The sequence below is a fragment of the Typopeltis vanoorti genome, chromosome 3, assembly GCF_054136105.1.
Source record: "Typopeltis vanoorti isolate ZY-2024b chromosome 3, IOZ_Tvanoo_1.0, whole genome shotgun sequence".
Taxonomy (NCBI): domain Eukaryota; kingdom Metazoa; phylum Arthropoda; class Arachnida; order Uropygi; family Thelyphonidae; genus Typopeltis; species Typopeltis vanoorti.
In genome coordinates, this window is record NC_143551.1 from 119,052,870 (window position 1) to 119,068,100 (window position 15,231).

At 34.4% G+C, this 15,231-nt stretch overlaps 1 protein-coding gene across 2 annotated transcripts in view; it reads left to right on the forward strand.

Annotated features, from left to right (window-relative positions):
• LOC150108516 (proteasome assembly chaperone 2) overlaps positions 1-15,231 on the forward strand; it is a 135,501-nt gene that overhangs the window by 80,781 nt on the left and 39,489 nt on the right. For both annotated transcript variants that reach the window (XM_090390824.1, XM_090390823.1), the window contains exon 5: positions 10,576-10,752. In XM_090390824.1, the coding sequence (XP_090246950.1) occupies positions 10,576-10,752 (177 nt within the window). The remainder of the gene's footprint in view (positions 1-10,575; positions 10,753-15,231) is intronic.

Here is a 15,231-nt window from a genome sequence, read left to right on the forward strand (position 1 = left end):
GTTTAATCTGTTCATTAACGATATAGGGAAGGGTCTAAGTGGGACAGTTCATTTGTTCGCTGATGATGCAAAGTTGGGTAGGGCGATAGTGAATGCAGAAGATGTCAAAGTCTTGCAAGATGACTTAGATAGATTGGAGTTCTGGACTAAGGAGAATGGATGTCATTTTAATGTGACAAAATGTAAGGTTATGCATTTCGGAGTGAAAAGATTAGCAGCAGTATACCACATTGGTGGAACTGTACTCCAAGAGATTGATGAGGCCAGGGACTTGGGAGTGTTGGTGGATAGGGAGATGAAGTTTAGGGGGCACATTGCGAAAGTAGCTTAATCAGCTCATCAACTCACTTGGTTGTTGAAAAATACCTTGACGAGCAGAGACAAGCAAGTTATTGTACCTCTGTACCGAGCCCTGATAAGACCTCATCTCGACTACTGTGCCCAGATTTGGTCACCTCGGTTCCTTCTTGATGGGGAGGAGGTGGAGAGAATCCAGAGGCGAGTAACTAAGATGATAGCAGGTCTATGGAATGAACCATATGAGAACAGGTTGAGGATTTGTGGGTTGCAGAAACTAGTTGATAGGCGGAAAAGGGGAGATATGATTGAGACATTCAAATTGCTGAAAGGATTCTATAGGATTAATTCAGAGGATATTTTTGAGATCAGGACTGGGGGGTGGGAGAACTAGGGGACACCCATGGAAGCTGGGCAAGAGCGTGGTTAGCAGGGGTGTTAGAGCTGGGTTCTTTACTTTTAGAGTGGTGAATGAGTGGAATAAGCTGCCAGAGTCTGTTGTGGGTGCTATGACAGTGAGCGAGTTCAAGGCAAGGTATGATAGATACTGTGAGAATGTTGAACAGTTGTGTGAACATGATGTTTAGGGCCTCCCTCGATGAGTCTAAGGACTCCCTGGAGTAGCCCGTAATAATAATGATAATATGATAATGATAACTTAAATAAGTTCATGTCGCCGAATTGAAGCCTTTGGCTCTTCATATAATTAATAATTTATTAAGACACCTTCTTGGCATTCTCGTAGAAGGGATGCAAGTTCTGTTCGCTACAAACTTGTATTATTAACTAGGTCTACCTACTCACTGATGAGACCTCAAAAAAGGTTGAAACCAGTCTAGGTAGTGACCTTCTCTCATAATGTAGAACAGAAATACAGCCTTGAAGCTAAGTTCACATTATGGGTAAATGCCAAGAATAGTGATCGGAGCTTGCTCCACCCTTTCTATGAGTTGCCTCAGTTTGCACTACCTAAATGGATCAGGTGCTGCTTTCCAGGTATTTGCTTACGCTTGGAATCGCCGAACTTTATATAGTTTCTATATTCAGCATGAAACTCTTTGAGTTTCTTATTTGGCTAAGAAACAATATGGGATGCAATATCCCTCAACTTAAATAAGTTCATGTTACCGAATTGAAGCCTTTGGCTCTTCATTACTTTTGTCAAGTTTATATTTATCAATTTTTTGGGAAAAATGGAAGACCAGTGTCCATCACTTCCTCTGGTAAAATATTCAATTTCAATACATCTGATGTGTTAGGGTCAGTTGGCAAGTTTTTTCTTTTCTTTCAATTTACTTTCAATAGATATTGAATTATCTATTTTTTCTGTGGGGATGCCTGGTGGTTTATCTTTAAGTGATATATTTGCCATAATTTCTTTGACAAGTGGGTTCTCATTGAATGGAACCATTTTTGGAGTTGTCTCTGGAGTGAGACCATAGGTCATGCAATTGATGTGCCCAACAGAGAAGCACTGTCCCCATACCTGAACAAAGAAGTTCGGTATGGGGAAATTATCAGATAGTGGAATAGACATACGAGTTTGAGTTGGTGTTGACATTTTCTTAATTGTTACCTTCTCAGCATACGAAGATCTCAGAGCAGGTGTGGTGGTTGCTAGCTTTCTTTTTGCATCCTGATATGATATGTTTTGTTCTGTTTTAATTTTTTGTATTTGTTTTTCATCTTTCCACTTCTGACTTGCACAAGAGTAATCTGGATGAGCTCCCTGACACATTTACCTTTTTTTTGCACAGCAAGATTTGTTATCATGCTCTTTACTACCACATTAGTCACAGGTGGTAGAGCCATGACAGGCAGTTTGGGCATGCCCATATTTTTTACATTTAAATCATCTTAGCAGATTAGGGGTATACACTTTAACAGGACAGCTGAGATACCTTGCTTTTACAGATTTTGGAAGCTGTTGTTGTGGAAGATGATATTCCTGTTGGAACCAGGTGACCATTCCTACGTATCAGGATGTGCCTCACACCTGTCATTCCCTTCTTTAAGCTCTGAACATATTTCCTCATCAGGAACAGCAAGGAGATCCTCTGTCACTCCTTTACAGTAATTGAGTGTTTTATGGAGTGTTACTGTAATTGCCATGCTACCGATGTTACTCCTAGTAGTTTCTCGGAATGTTGTTCACATAATGCCTCCACAAGGATATCACCAGAACATGATTTCTTAATAGTTTTGGGAGGTTTTGTCAGTCCTTCTAAATCCTTTAAAAAAAGAAGGGTGACATTTTCCCTGTTTCATGGTTGATCAAAAACACTGGTACATTTATATTAGTATCATGAAATTTTGTTTCTTACTTCTGTTACCAAATGCTGTATCAATGGTATCGGTACTTGGTTGGGACTTTGTTAAAGTCCCTAAAACATTTGATGATGAAGAAGATATGTCCAAGGAGTTTTTGGTTTGCTGCCAGAGCTCCCAACCAACTATGGAGCCACACATGGATTGGAATGCCAGGGCTTCCTCAGAAGCTATACCAGCATTACGGCATCCCTTGGATAATGACCCTGGGCCATGGGGAAAGAGACTTACTGCAACACCATTGACCCTTGCAGGCAAGCCCACTAGCCAATTGATCCTGGCCAGGCCATCCAGGATCACCTGTCTTGCCGAAGCAGAGACCAAATAGTGCAAGGTTACCAGGATCCCCTTTTCCAGATTTCCACGGATCATACTGCATGACAAACATGGCGTCAGGACCTTGGATCCCAGTGATGGTGGCCTGGAAAAAAGGATAGTAAAAAAGACTCAGGAGAAGTAGAGCAAAGAATATGGGAAGAAAAGTAAAGCAAAAGGGGAAGAATGAAAAGGGCTATTACCATCACTGGGAGGTCCCTTCCACCATAAACAGGTGCACCACATGGAGGAGACAGTAATAGTGATATATGAATACTGCTATAACACAAATCTACAAATAATATACATACAACATTTCTGTAGTATTCCTTAAGGATTATAATATATGGTAAGCAAGTTTACTATTTATAACACAATTAAATTTTTTTATACCACTACCATAAGCATATAGGGCAATACTGAATAACAAATCACATATATACTTTTAGATTATCTTATCATATAACAAAAACATATTTCTCATAAAATAAAATTCTCACCAAACATATAAACTGTAAAAAACGAACATAATAAATAATACAATTATGCGAAATTTTTACAAAGTGATGTGTTTGTGTTTGTGCTAGGAAATGTTACGGATTAAGTGTTATTCTCAGAAGAGAAATATCTTGACTATTGAACTATATATTACCAAAGCTAAGGGGAGAACTAAGGTCTTTTGTAGGAGAGGGGAGATAAAATTATGTTTTGAAAGCATTGAAGGTGACTGGCTTGTCATCATCCCATTATTGGGTAGAATGAAAATCATAGTTCAGGGCACTGATTGTAAGGCACCAATTATAAAGGATGGATAGAAGACCTTAAGATAATTTGAGTGCAATAACAGGTTTCTCCAAACCCTTCCATGGCATGTGTCTAAATTTAGATGAATGATGTGGTTAATATCTGCTGTGGGTATGGACTGGAGGACTCCATATTGGAGATAACTGATTACATCAGTTCTCCAGATGTTGACTGTTGATGACTTTAGACAGCATTACTTTAGACAGCACTGAAGTGAGAATATATTGGTCGATAATTTGATGATAGGACACATTGCCTACTTTCTAAAAAAAATCAGTTGTGTACTTAAATCCCAGCTAAATATAATATAATGTGGATATGATAAAGGACAGGTATTAGTTAGGAGCACATCCCTTGAGCATAGTTGGGAGGATATTGTCAGGACCAGAAGCCTTTTTGGCATCCAGGTTGATCGTGATTCTTCTGAGGTCTTTCTGGCTGAAGAACTATACCATATAGGTCTTCAGCCAGAACACAAAGCCATTCGATGTGTAATATGTAATTTTATTGTATAAGATGCATCATGATTTCAAAAAGAATTATTTAGTAAAAAAAGTATTGAAAATTTACAGATTATGTTGCTTTGATATTTACTGTTATTAAAATGAAATTTATATGATTGAAGTATTAAACAATTTATACTTATGAATGAAAACATTATGACTACCTACCTGGTACCACGTTGGGAATACTTTGGTCTAGATAACCACTTGTAACCATCTTGGAATTCAGGACACTTTCCATGATATTGGACTCAATTCTAAGATGGTTACAAGTTGATAGGTCAGCTAGATAGAACAACATCCCAGAGGTTAGCAACTGAGCAAGGTACTGCCATTGACCAGATGATGCATTCCACATGATACCACAGTGCTTGATTCAGGAGAAGGTGGCTAGGGGAGCACCAGGAATGTTTGGATAATATGCTTTCAAAACCATGCTTGTACAGTGTGAGCCTTGTGACAGGGTATTGTCTTGCTAGAAGAGTCCAAATTTTTTTTGGGTGGATTGTCGCTATGTAGGGTAGTACCTAGTCTGAAACAATCCCCAGGTAAGAATAAGCAGTCAGGATATGTTCTTTGGGGATGAGAGCACCCACTGATATCTGTGAGAACAATTCCCAAAATTTTTTAACATTTTTATACAAGAATTCATTAAAGAAGCATCCTCAACAAAAGGAGTAAAAGTCAATGGAAGACCATTCATACATAACACATATGCAGATGTAATTATAACAGATAAGAAATAACATTTAACTTCAAATTGTTGTTTAAATTTGACTTCAAATTTAAATGACATAGCAACAATAAAACACACTCTCCATACCATGGCCAATGATGAATAAACTGAATAAAATTTGGAAAAACAAATTCCTGCGAATCTAAAATTATATGAAAGTATAATGCTATCAACAGCTCTCCACGGGGCAGAAACTTGGACCTTGAAAAAAGAAGCAGATAGGAAACTGTTGACTTTTGAAATAAAATGCATTAGGAAAATCAACAGAACTCATTGTGCAGAATATGAGACAAATGCACAAGTGCTACAAGAGTTGAATATCCTTAATTCACAATTTTTTAATATAGTTAAAAAGAATCAACGCTATTGGTTTGGTCACATTGTGCAAATGGAACAGAACAGACTTCCTCACTTGGTATTTGAGAGTACTGTGGAGGCTGCAAGACTCAGGAGAAAACCAAGATTATTATGCCATAAAGTCCTTAGAACTGCATTGAACTTTCAGAGCGTTTTGGCATAAGAAAGAGCTCGCTATGGACAGAGAATAGTGGAAGGTTCTTATCCACATGGGACTCAACCTGTTTGGAGGACAGAAGAGAAGAAGAAGAGAGAGAAAAGCTCGGGTTTGTATTCATTTGGAAAAATAATATTGAGAAAGGCCCTTCAAAACAGGGTAGATGGAATGAATACTTGTCACTGCATATGGATATTAACAGTGTCCAGATGCAGTGGATATTGAATATTTTCTTTAAATTAGCCTTTAAATCTTTGAATCATACAAAAATTTTTCTTTTCTTTTTATACTTTAAAGTGAGTTATTTCATTTCTTGCATGCTAAAACGTTTATATGTTTTCCAAGAAATATACAGTTCATATTGCAGTCGTTGTAGTGGTAACAACATTGATACTTTTTGCCAGGGGTTGTATTCCCAATTGAGTGTTTTCTGCCACCTTACTGTCACTGCTTGTTTCATTAACAGTCTTTGGAAGTAATTATTCCATGCATCAAGGATATCTTTATCTTCAATTTTTGTTTCACTTTTATCATCTCTGATTCCTTTTTCTTACATTTCTAAGATTTTTTTCAATAGCCTCCAGAACATTTTTTCACCTTCCTGATATTTATATTCTATGTTCTTACCAAAGTCTTCTCATGCCTTTTATTTAGCTAGTTTTATACAGTGCTTTGCTTTCTTACATTTGTCTGTTTTCTCTAACAGCAAACTGATATATTTGCCAGGAACTTTTGATATGCTTTCTTCTTTTCCTTCAGTGCCTCTTTAACATTCTTGGTCAACCATGGAGTTCTGATTTTTCTATGCTTGCTCTTTGTTATGGCTAATTTTATTGTTAATGTTTGTCTATGAAGGTTACAAGACCACATCTTCCTTTTATACTGTGAGCTATGATTATGATGTATCTAGTCATATCCACTACTATGAAGGAGTCTGAATATTTTTGATGATTTTTCTGTGCTTGCAGACAAACTTACCACATGCCTCTCTATCTGAATCAGTCAGTGTTTTCTTCAGGGTTTGCTGCTGAATCTCCAAGGTTTGGTTCTTGTTTTCAATCTTTCATTTTTTTCTTGAATAATGTTTGTGTATTTTAGTTTACAGTTCACATCTGAAAACTGCTTAACTTTGATTCCTTTTAAAATTTCTTATACACTCTTCTTTTCAGTATGAAATTCAATTTTATCCTGCTCAACAATAAATGGTGATTACTTCCAGTTTTCAAATCCTGAACCAGTTGGAAAAATATAGCCGTGAACAATAATATAGTCAGTGAGACTTTTCTTATTTCTTGCATCTTCTCTCCATGTGAATTTGTGCACATTTTTATGTTGGAACATGGTGTTAGTAATAATTAATCCATCTCCTGAACAGAAATCCAGCAGGTATTTATCATGATTATTAGTTTTGCACTTTCTCCAAATTCCCAAAGCATTTCTGTATGTCTGGTAATCATTTCCTACTCTGCTGTTTAGATCTCCAACACGATCCAACTTCGTCATCATCATCTGAGCAATTCAGGTATAGGCTTTTTATGTCCTGTTCCTGCTCTGCAGAAAGTTGATCTTTCCACCTTAATCTTGGATGTCCATGGTCTCTTCTTCTTGTAGGTTTATATGTATATGCTAATTTGGGAATCCTATTGTTATTCATCCTTTCTATGTGGTGTAGCCAATTTTGCTGATATTCTTCTATTTCTTCTATGATGTTTTTTGTATCTAATCATTCTCTTATTTCTGTGTTTTTATCCACCCTAGTGAGTCCCAGGAGAGGTCTTAGAAACTTCATCTGTGCTACTTCCAGTCTTTGTTTGTTTCTTTGTTTTAGAATCCAAGTTTCACTTCCAAATTTGAGAGATGGTTTAGAGGTCATATTATGTAATCTTGAGTTTCTTTAGTCATTTGGTTTTCCAAAATTTCTTTTAATTATGCCATTCATTCTATTGTAAATTTGTAGTCTTGCTTCCAATTGTGATTCAGTATTGTATTGCAAGATTATATTTCGCAAGTATTTGAATTCTCTAACTTTTTCTATTATTTTATTATTAAGCATAATTTTTACTTTTTGAATGGTGTTTCCACACATTGCCATAGCTTTTGTTTCAGAGATTTTCATTTAAAATTTTTTAGCTATTTTTTAGAGATGGTTGGTTGCAATTTGGAGTTTATCTTCTGAATTTGAAATTAGTACTTGATCATCTGCATAAAGTATTGTATTTAGCTGTATATTATTTGTTAGTTTAACTCCATCTTTGACAGTTGTTTTCCATTCTTTTAGGACTCTGTTTATATAAATGTTGAATAGGATTGGGGATAAGCCACTACCTTGTCTTACTCCTTTATTTATAGTTATAGGTTCTGATAATGTTCCATCTGCAAATTTGATGCATATATAGATTTTTTATTGCATTAATTAATTGAGGAGGTATTTTATCATCTTGTAATATTTTCCGGAGTAGATTTCTGTTCAAGTTATCATACGCCTTTTTGTAGTCAATAAATAGAAGAAAAGTGGGCAGATTAAATTTTTTTCTTTTTTCTATGATCTCTTGCATTGTGAAAGAGGCATCTGTGCATCCTCTTCTAAAACCACATTGTTCTTCTTCTAAATAATTTTCTGTATATTTAATTAGTCTGTTCTTTAAAATGTTTGCATATAGTTTAGATGCTATTATTAAAAGAGTAATGCCTCTGTAATTTCCACATTTGTCCTTGTGACCTTTTTTGTGAATATTTATATGAATGGGAAACTGCTCCAGTTTCCCATTCTTTTGGGATCTTTTGATATTTCCAGATATTACTGAAAAGTTTAAGTAGGTTTTCTTTAAGCTATTGTCTGCATATTTAAAGAGCTCAACATATATTCCATCCAGGCCTGGGCATTTTCTATTTCTTGAGTTTTTAAATTCTTTTTCCAATTCTTCCATTGCTATTTCTTCTGTACTTTCCTGTGTATTGATATCTTCAATTATGTAAGTTTTGTCATTGTTTTGTATTTCTTGTTTTTCATTCCACAATGTTTTTTAGTGTTCTATCCAATCTGCTTTGGAAATTAGATTATTTCTTAATTGGTCATTTTCTGCTGTTTGTAGTTGCCTGAAAATTTTAAAACCTATTCTTTGTTGTCCAGTGAAATCCTGCTCTAATGATTTAACATATTTACTTCAATCTTCTCTGCGTATACTTCTGGAAAGCTTTCTGACTTCAGCCTGTAGTTTCTTATATTCTATATAGTCAGCAGTGTTTTTACTCTGCGGATAGATTTTAAAAGTCTGTTTTTTCCTTTCGATTAATTCCTTTAAGTCATCATTCCAAGTTCTGAGCCATTTTTTGTTTTTCCTTGATTTGTATTCTTAAACTTTCTTCTGCTGCTTTTAGTATGGTTTCCTTTATATTTTTCCAGTCAGTTTCAACATTGTTTGTGGTTGGTTTTATTTTATCTCTTATTCTGCTTTTATATAAGTTTCTGATACTCTCCTGTTCTAGGAGGCGAATTTTAAACTGTTTATTAGATGTTGGTTCATTATCTTTTTTTCTTTTGAAGTATGTGGTTCTTTTTATGAATTCAAATCTGCTTTCGACTAGCATGTGATCACTGTCAATTTCGCTTCCTCTTAAAACCGTTGTATCCTTGATATTATTATTTAGTTTGTTGTTAATAATAATGTAATCTATTATTGATTTAGTTCCTCTTGTTTGCCATGTGTACTTACGTATATTTTTATGCCTGAAAAAAGTATTGCTGATTTTGAGACTGTTAAATATGCAGAAGTCTCTTAATAAAATTCCATTGTTATTGATTACTGATTCTCCCTCTGATCCAATGCATTCTGTTATTGCGTTATTTCCCACTCTAGCTTTGAAATCTCCCATCAAGATTGTTGCTTCATTTTTATTTGTTTCATCAATACATTCCTGAAGTTTTCCTTAAAATTCTTCTGTCTCGTCCTCTTTTCCATCTACTGGTGCATAAATTCCGAAAATATTGAATGTTTGATTCATAATTTTCATTCTGACATTGATTATTCTGTCTGATATACCCAAGCATAATCCAAAATTTTGTTTTTCCATTTTTTTATTAATCCAAATTGCAACCCCAGATAAAGCCCAGTTGTCTTTCGGAACTCCGGAGATCATGCCACAATCTTCCAGAATTTGAGATCCCTTCTTTTTCTTTTTTGTCTCAGTTATTGCTACTATATCAATGTTTCTATTTTTTAGTTCTCTGTTTAGCTCATCAATTTTGTGTGTGATTCCATGGACATTCCAACTTTTTTTCCAATGATCCAACTTTTCCCTTTTAATTGTCAGTTGCTTTAGCTAATGCCTCATAATGCTACGTTGTTTTGAATTATTTTAAAACTATATATATATATATATATATATATATATATATATATATCAATATCAATACTAGTACCTATATCTTAGATATCTAAAAATATATTCTTAAAAAATTATTCTGATAGAAAAGTCAGCTAACAGTTATCAACATTTTGTGTGAAGTATAACAATTGTCCATTCATTATATGATATGATTATTTTCTGCTGTTCATTATTAAAATAAAGCATAATTCAGTTGTATTACTGTTGTTAATTTCAGTGTGTGTGTGCAGAAGTTTTGGCCTAATGAGTAAAATGCATATCCACTTGTAAAAGGCGATTGTATCTAATAAAATGTACCTCATATATGAATTATTTGAAGTATGTTTTTACAAAATAAAGTCCATGTATTGTGTGTGGGATTGTTGTAAATCCAACATGTAGAATGTGGATTTCTAATCTTATCACTGTGTGATCTTTCCTGTGGAATTATTCTAAATTCATTTTTTGTTAATGAGATTATCATAAAAAAGATAGTTGACTCTCACTGTAGCAAATACTTTTATATCAAACACCTGACCAAAATCTCAATAGATACTGTGCTAAAAATAAAATTGCTATAGCCTTATTACAAACTGTTTCTGTGGTTCCAAGAATTTTCTGTATCTTTCTGTCTAGCAAATAATATTTCCTACTGATTTAACTATTATTTATATATATATATATATATATATATTATTATTTTTTTAACTTAGGTGCCCATTAAGATTTCTTTGTACTTCCAATCTTCAGAATTCTGTTGGAGTTTTCTTAAAGAAAGAAATAGAATGGAAACAAGTAGAAAAGAAAAAATCATTTATGAATGGCATAAACTCTTTTGAGGAATTTAATTTACCAGGAAGTGGGATTACTAAAGCTATTTTTGAAGAATGGTAAACAAAAAAAAAAGTGTGTTTTCTCATATTAATTATGTTAAAAGCAGAATTGTTCTTTCTAAGAATATATTAATCACTAATACATAAGCAACAAATTTAATAATATCTAAGATAAATTATACATGAGAAATTATATTTTTATTGTAATACAAGTATAAGCAAACAGTTTGTGTGTAAATTATCTTCATTACTTCAAAGGCACTTCTTACTATAATAATTCATCTAGATCTTGTTTTTCCTCCTGTGCCTTTTTCTTACCATTCTGACAAAAAAAAAAATGTTTGTTTTACCAACCTTTTCCTCTCTAATTTTAAGTGACCATACTACCTGAGATTAGCTCTGCTCACACATTCTTGAATACTAACAGTGTCATGTTCTTTCCTAATATCTTTACTTTTAATTATTATATCATTAATGCTATCTGTTCACACCTCCTAATCTTTCTCAGAACTTTCATATCTGTTGTCTCCAGTCTTTGATCAAGTGCTTTACTTTTAACCCAGATCTCAATTCATACATCAAAATTGGTTTTAACAGTGTCTTTTATACTGCTAATTTGGTGTTCCAGCTGTTTTCTCTCTCTTATTCCATATAAACTTATTCAGTTGATTAGCCACCGTACCTTCACGATGTTTCCTAAAAATTGTGACTAAATAGCTGAAATGTTTTATCTTGTTCTTTAGGTTCTCTATTTGGGAATGCAGTTGATATTTTCAATGTTCCTGCCTATTTTCACAGTTTGTCTTTTTATTGCTGCTTTTCAAACCAAATTGACAGCAGCTATTCAATTTAGTCATAGAATCTTTCAGTCTTGTACTGGAATTATTTAGGAGTTTAACATCTTCATAAAGTAAAGAGTCTGAGATTAGCATATCCAATTTTCATATCAGGTTTAATACCACTTTTCTTAATAATGTAATCCATATAGATAATGAATAACAATGGAAATGTGTACCTGTATCTCGCCTATTTGACATCAAACCATCTTCCTGTACTTCCTTCAGCAGCTCAAATATAGAATACCTCTTGCTTGATAATGTCCCAGTCTCTATATTTATTATTACTCTCTGTATTTTCTCAGAGCACATACTGACTTGATATATGCTTTGTTCTTTTCCTTGACTGCCTCTTTAACTATTCACATCTGCCATAGTTTTAATTTTTCCCATCCTAGCAGACATCATGTCTCTCTTTCTCTCTGGCCAATGAATCTATGCTTTCTTCAGGGTCTGCAAGTGAATCTCCAAGGTTTGGTTCTTGTATCATTTTTTTTCCTTGAATAATATTTGTGAATTTGAGTCTACAATCATCTCCTAGAGCTGCTAAACTTTGCATTTTAACACTTTCTTACACACTTTTCTTTTCAGTATGATATTTAATTTTATCCTCTGTATACTGTTGTGTTCTGAATCAGAGGATATTTTGTCTCCTCTCCATTTGAATTTGTGCATATCTTTATGTTGGACCATGGTGTTAATAATGACTATACAGAAATCCAGTAGGAAGTTACCATTATTATTAGTGAGGTTTTCCTGTATTCTGGTATGTTCATTATTCATAGTACATGACACTGTGATTACAGTCTTAAGTGCTTTTTATAATGATTTTTTGTTATAGCTCTGCCCCCTTTCCCCATTTTTTCTAGATCCTTCTCTATTGAAGTTTTTCTCAAAGCCAATATCCTCCAACCATCTCTAATAGATCATCCTTCCATTTTTTTTCTCTGGTTGTCCAAGTATTCATCTTCCTTCATATGAATGCCACAGTGTGTCTTTGTCCATTGATCACTTTTCATCCATGCAATTTGACCTGTTTATTTTTTTTATCTTAAAATCTCTTCCCCTATATGCAGTACTTTTTTCTTTCATGTATCTTCATTCTTAATTTTGTCTTATAGCCCAATGTTTAGCATGAATCTATTTTACTCTGTTTTCTTAATTCTTTCCATTATTTGTTTGGTTATTAGCCATGTCTGATCCACATGTCATAAATGGGATGACACACTGGTTGAAAAAGTTTGGCTCTGTTTTCAGAATTTATCTCCACTCTTATTTATCATCAACATGGATTACATTCTGAAAGCGGTATTAAACCTATTAGAATTGGAAATATCAACATAGCTCTGCTTTATGGATGATGTTGTACTCCTAAATACATCCAGCGTTCTCTAACTAAACTCCATAATTGCTGTAAAAGATTAGACATGAGCAATAAGAAGTTCAAAACTATTAAATAAGCAGAAACATAGAAACCATCAGCTGCATTCTTAATGGAGAACCTATAGAACAAGTAAAATATTTCAGCTGTTTAGGCAAAGTTTTTAGTGAAGATGGAAAATTAAATTTGGAAATAGATAAGAGAATAAGAAAAGCTGGTATTGTGAGGAGCCAGTCGAATCAATTTATATGAAATAAGAAAAAAATTAGCCAAAATTCTAAACTAGATTTGTATTTTGTATAGCAGTATACAAGACAATGTTCAAACCAGTTTTAAGATTTAGGGTGGATTAATTCCGTCAGAAATGTCTTAGAAGAACAAAATGTTAGATATGACAATATTGGAGTGCTGACAAGTAATAGACCAATTTGGAGGAAAATTGTCTGTAGAAGATTAATAATAATGTAAACTTAATCATGTAGTGCTGTCATAGTAGCCTGGACTATCCCTCGAGGCTATACATCAGGAAATTGATGAATTATTTTTCTGTTTGCCAAGAAAAGCCACTAGCTGAATTCTTTATATACACAGACACACACACACACATGCTGTCCCCAGTTTATGAACAAGATACGTCCCTGAGAACGTCTTTAAGTCAGATTTGTATGTAACTCGGATCCCTGATGAACAGTGCATATGCAGGAATAATAATAATAATAATATAATGGCACATATGTGGCAATAACAATACAGTGTAATACTGTAATAATAATATCCCTGTACTGTAATTTGTGCTCTTTAATTCAAGCAAATAGAACATAAAAACAAACTCATACAAAAAGTTTAGATAGGAGATAAGAGAAATTTAAAAAAAAAAAGAATATTAAAGTTTGCATCAATGTCTTGCTTACTGGAAGGTGCATTTCTGAGGCAAGAAGGTAGGCTAACATTATCGGAAGATGATGGAGATGGTTCTGGAGAGGATAGACCTGGTGCTGGAGAATCAAGATTTGATTCTGTTTCTGGAGGAGGGGGGCTTACAACTGAAGTTGGTTTCTTGAAAAAGGTATCTAGGGTTGTTTTCACAGCCTTTTTCTTTTATTCATCATAAACGGCCTTGTAGCAGTTGATTATTATTATTACACCTTCCATGGAGTTGACAAACATGGGAGGTTCATTCAACTGACAACATATTTATCATATAGAATCTTAAAGTCCTTAACACTCCTTGCATTAACAACACATTCTGGTAATGCATTCCATTCACTGACAATTCTCCATGTAAAAAATCTACTCCTCACACCCTTCTTCACCACACTTTTACATAACTTCAAGGAATGGCCTCTGGTTCTTCCTCTCACCTTTTACTATTTTTATAATCCCCTCTGGATTAATCTGATAAAATCTTCTCACTAACTTAAATGTTTCTATCATACACCTCTCTTCCTCCTATCCACCAAACTCTGCAATCCACATTTCTTCAGCCTCTCTCCATAGCCAGCATTCCAATCTCCTGTGTTGTCTTAGTCACTTGTCTCTGGACCCTCTCCAGTGTCTCCACATCACATTGAACACCAGGTGACCAGATAAGAAATCAGAAGATTCCAAAATCCAAATTATGCTCAAAATTGACAGAGCATATTACATCATCTTTTCAGTCTTTCAAACGTGTTCTACATCTCTCCTACATCATAGACATAGTCTATATTAAGTTCTTCTGATGTTGTGTTACTCACTCGTCTCTGGACCCTCTCCAATGTCTCCAAATCACATTGAAAACCGGGTGACCAGATCTGAGCACAATAGTCCAAATGTGCTCTGACCAGTGCCTTATACCGTAGCACAACCACTTCCTTATCTTTGCATGTTAGAGTACTTCTTATCATAACAACACTACGATGTGCAACCTTTGCAACCCTAGCAAGATACCATCTAAACTTCAGTCTATTGTCAATCATCACTCCCAAATCTCTAATTTCATCCACTTCCTGCAGTATGGCATCATCAATATAGTACACAGCCTTATATTTCTGCACTCCAAATGCAACACCTTGCACTTATTGATATTAAAACTACAAGCCCACCCTTTTGTCCAAGTAAAAAGTCTATTTAAATCTTCCTTAAGGGTTCGGCATCAACAGTACTACTTATAATTCTTCCCAACTTTGCATCATTAGCAAATACCTGAAGATTCCCAGGCAGTCCACATGATATATCGTTTACAAACAAGTTAAACAGCAGCGACGCAAGAATAGAACCCTGGGGCACACCACTGGTCACCCTTCTTTTTTGAGACACTGCTCCATCATACACAACCTG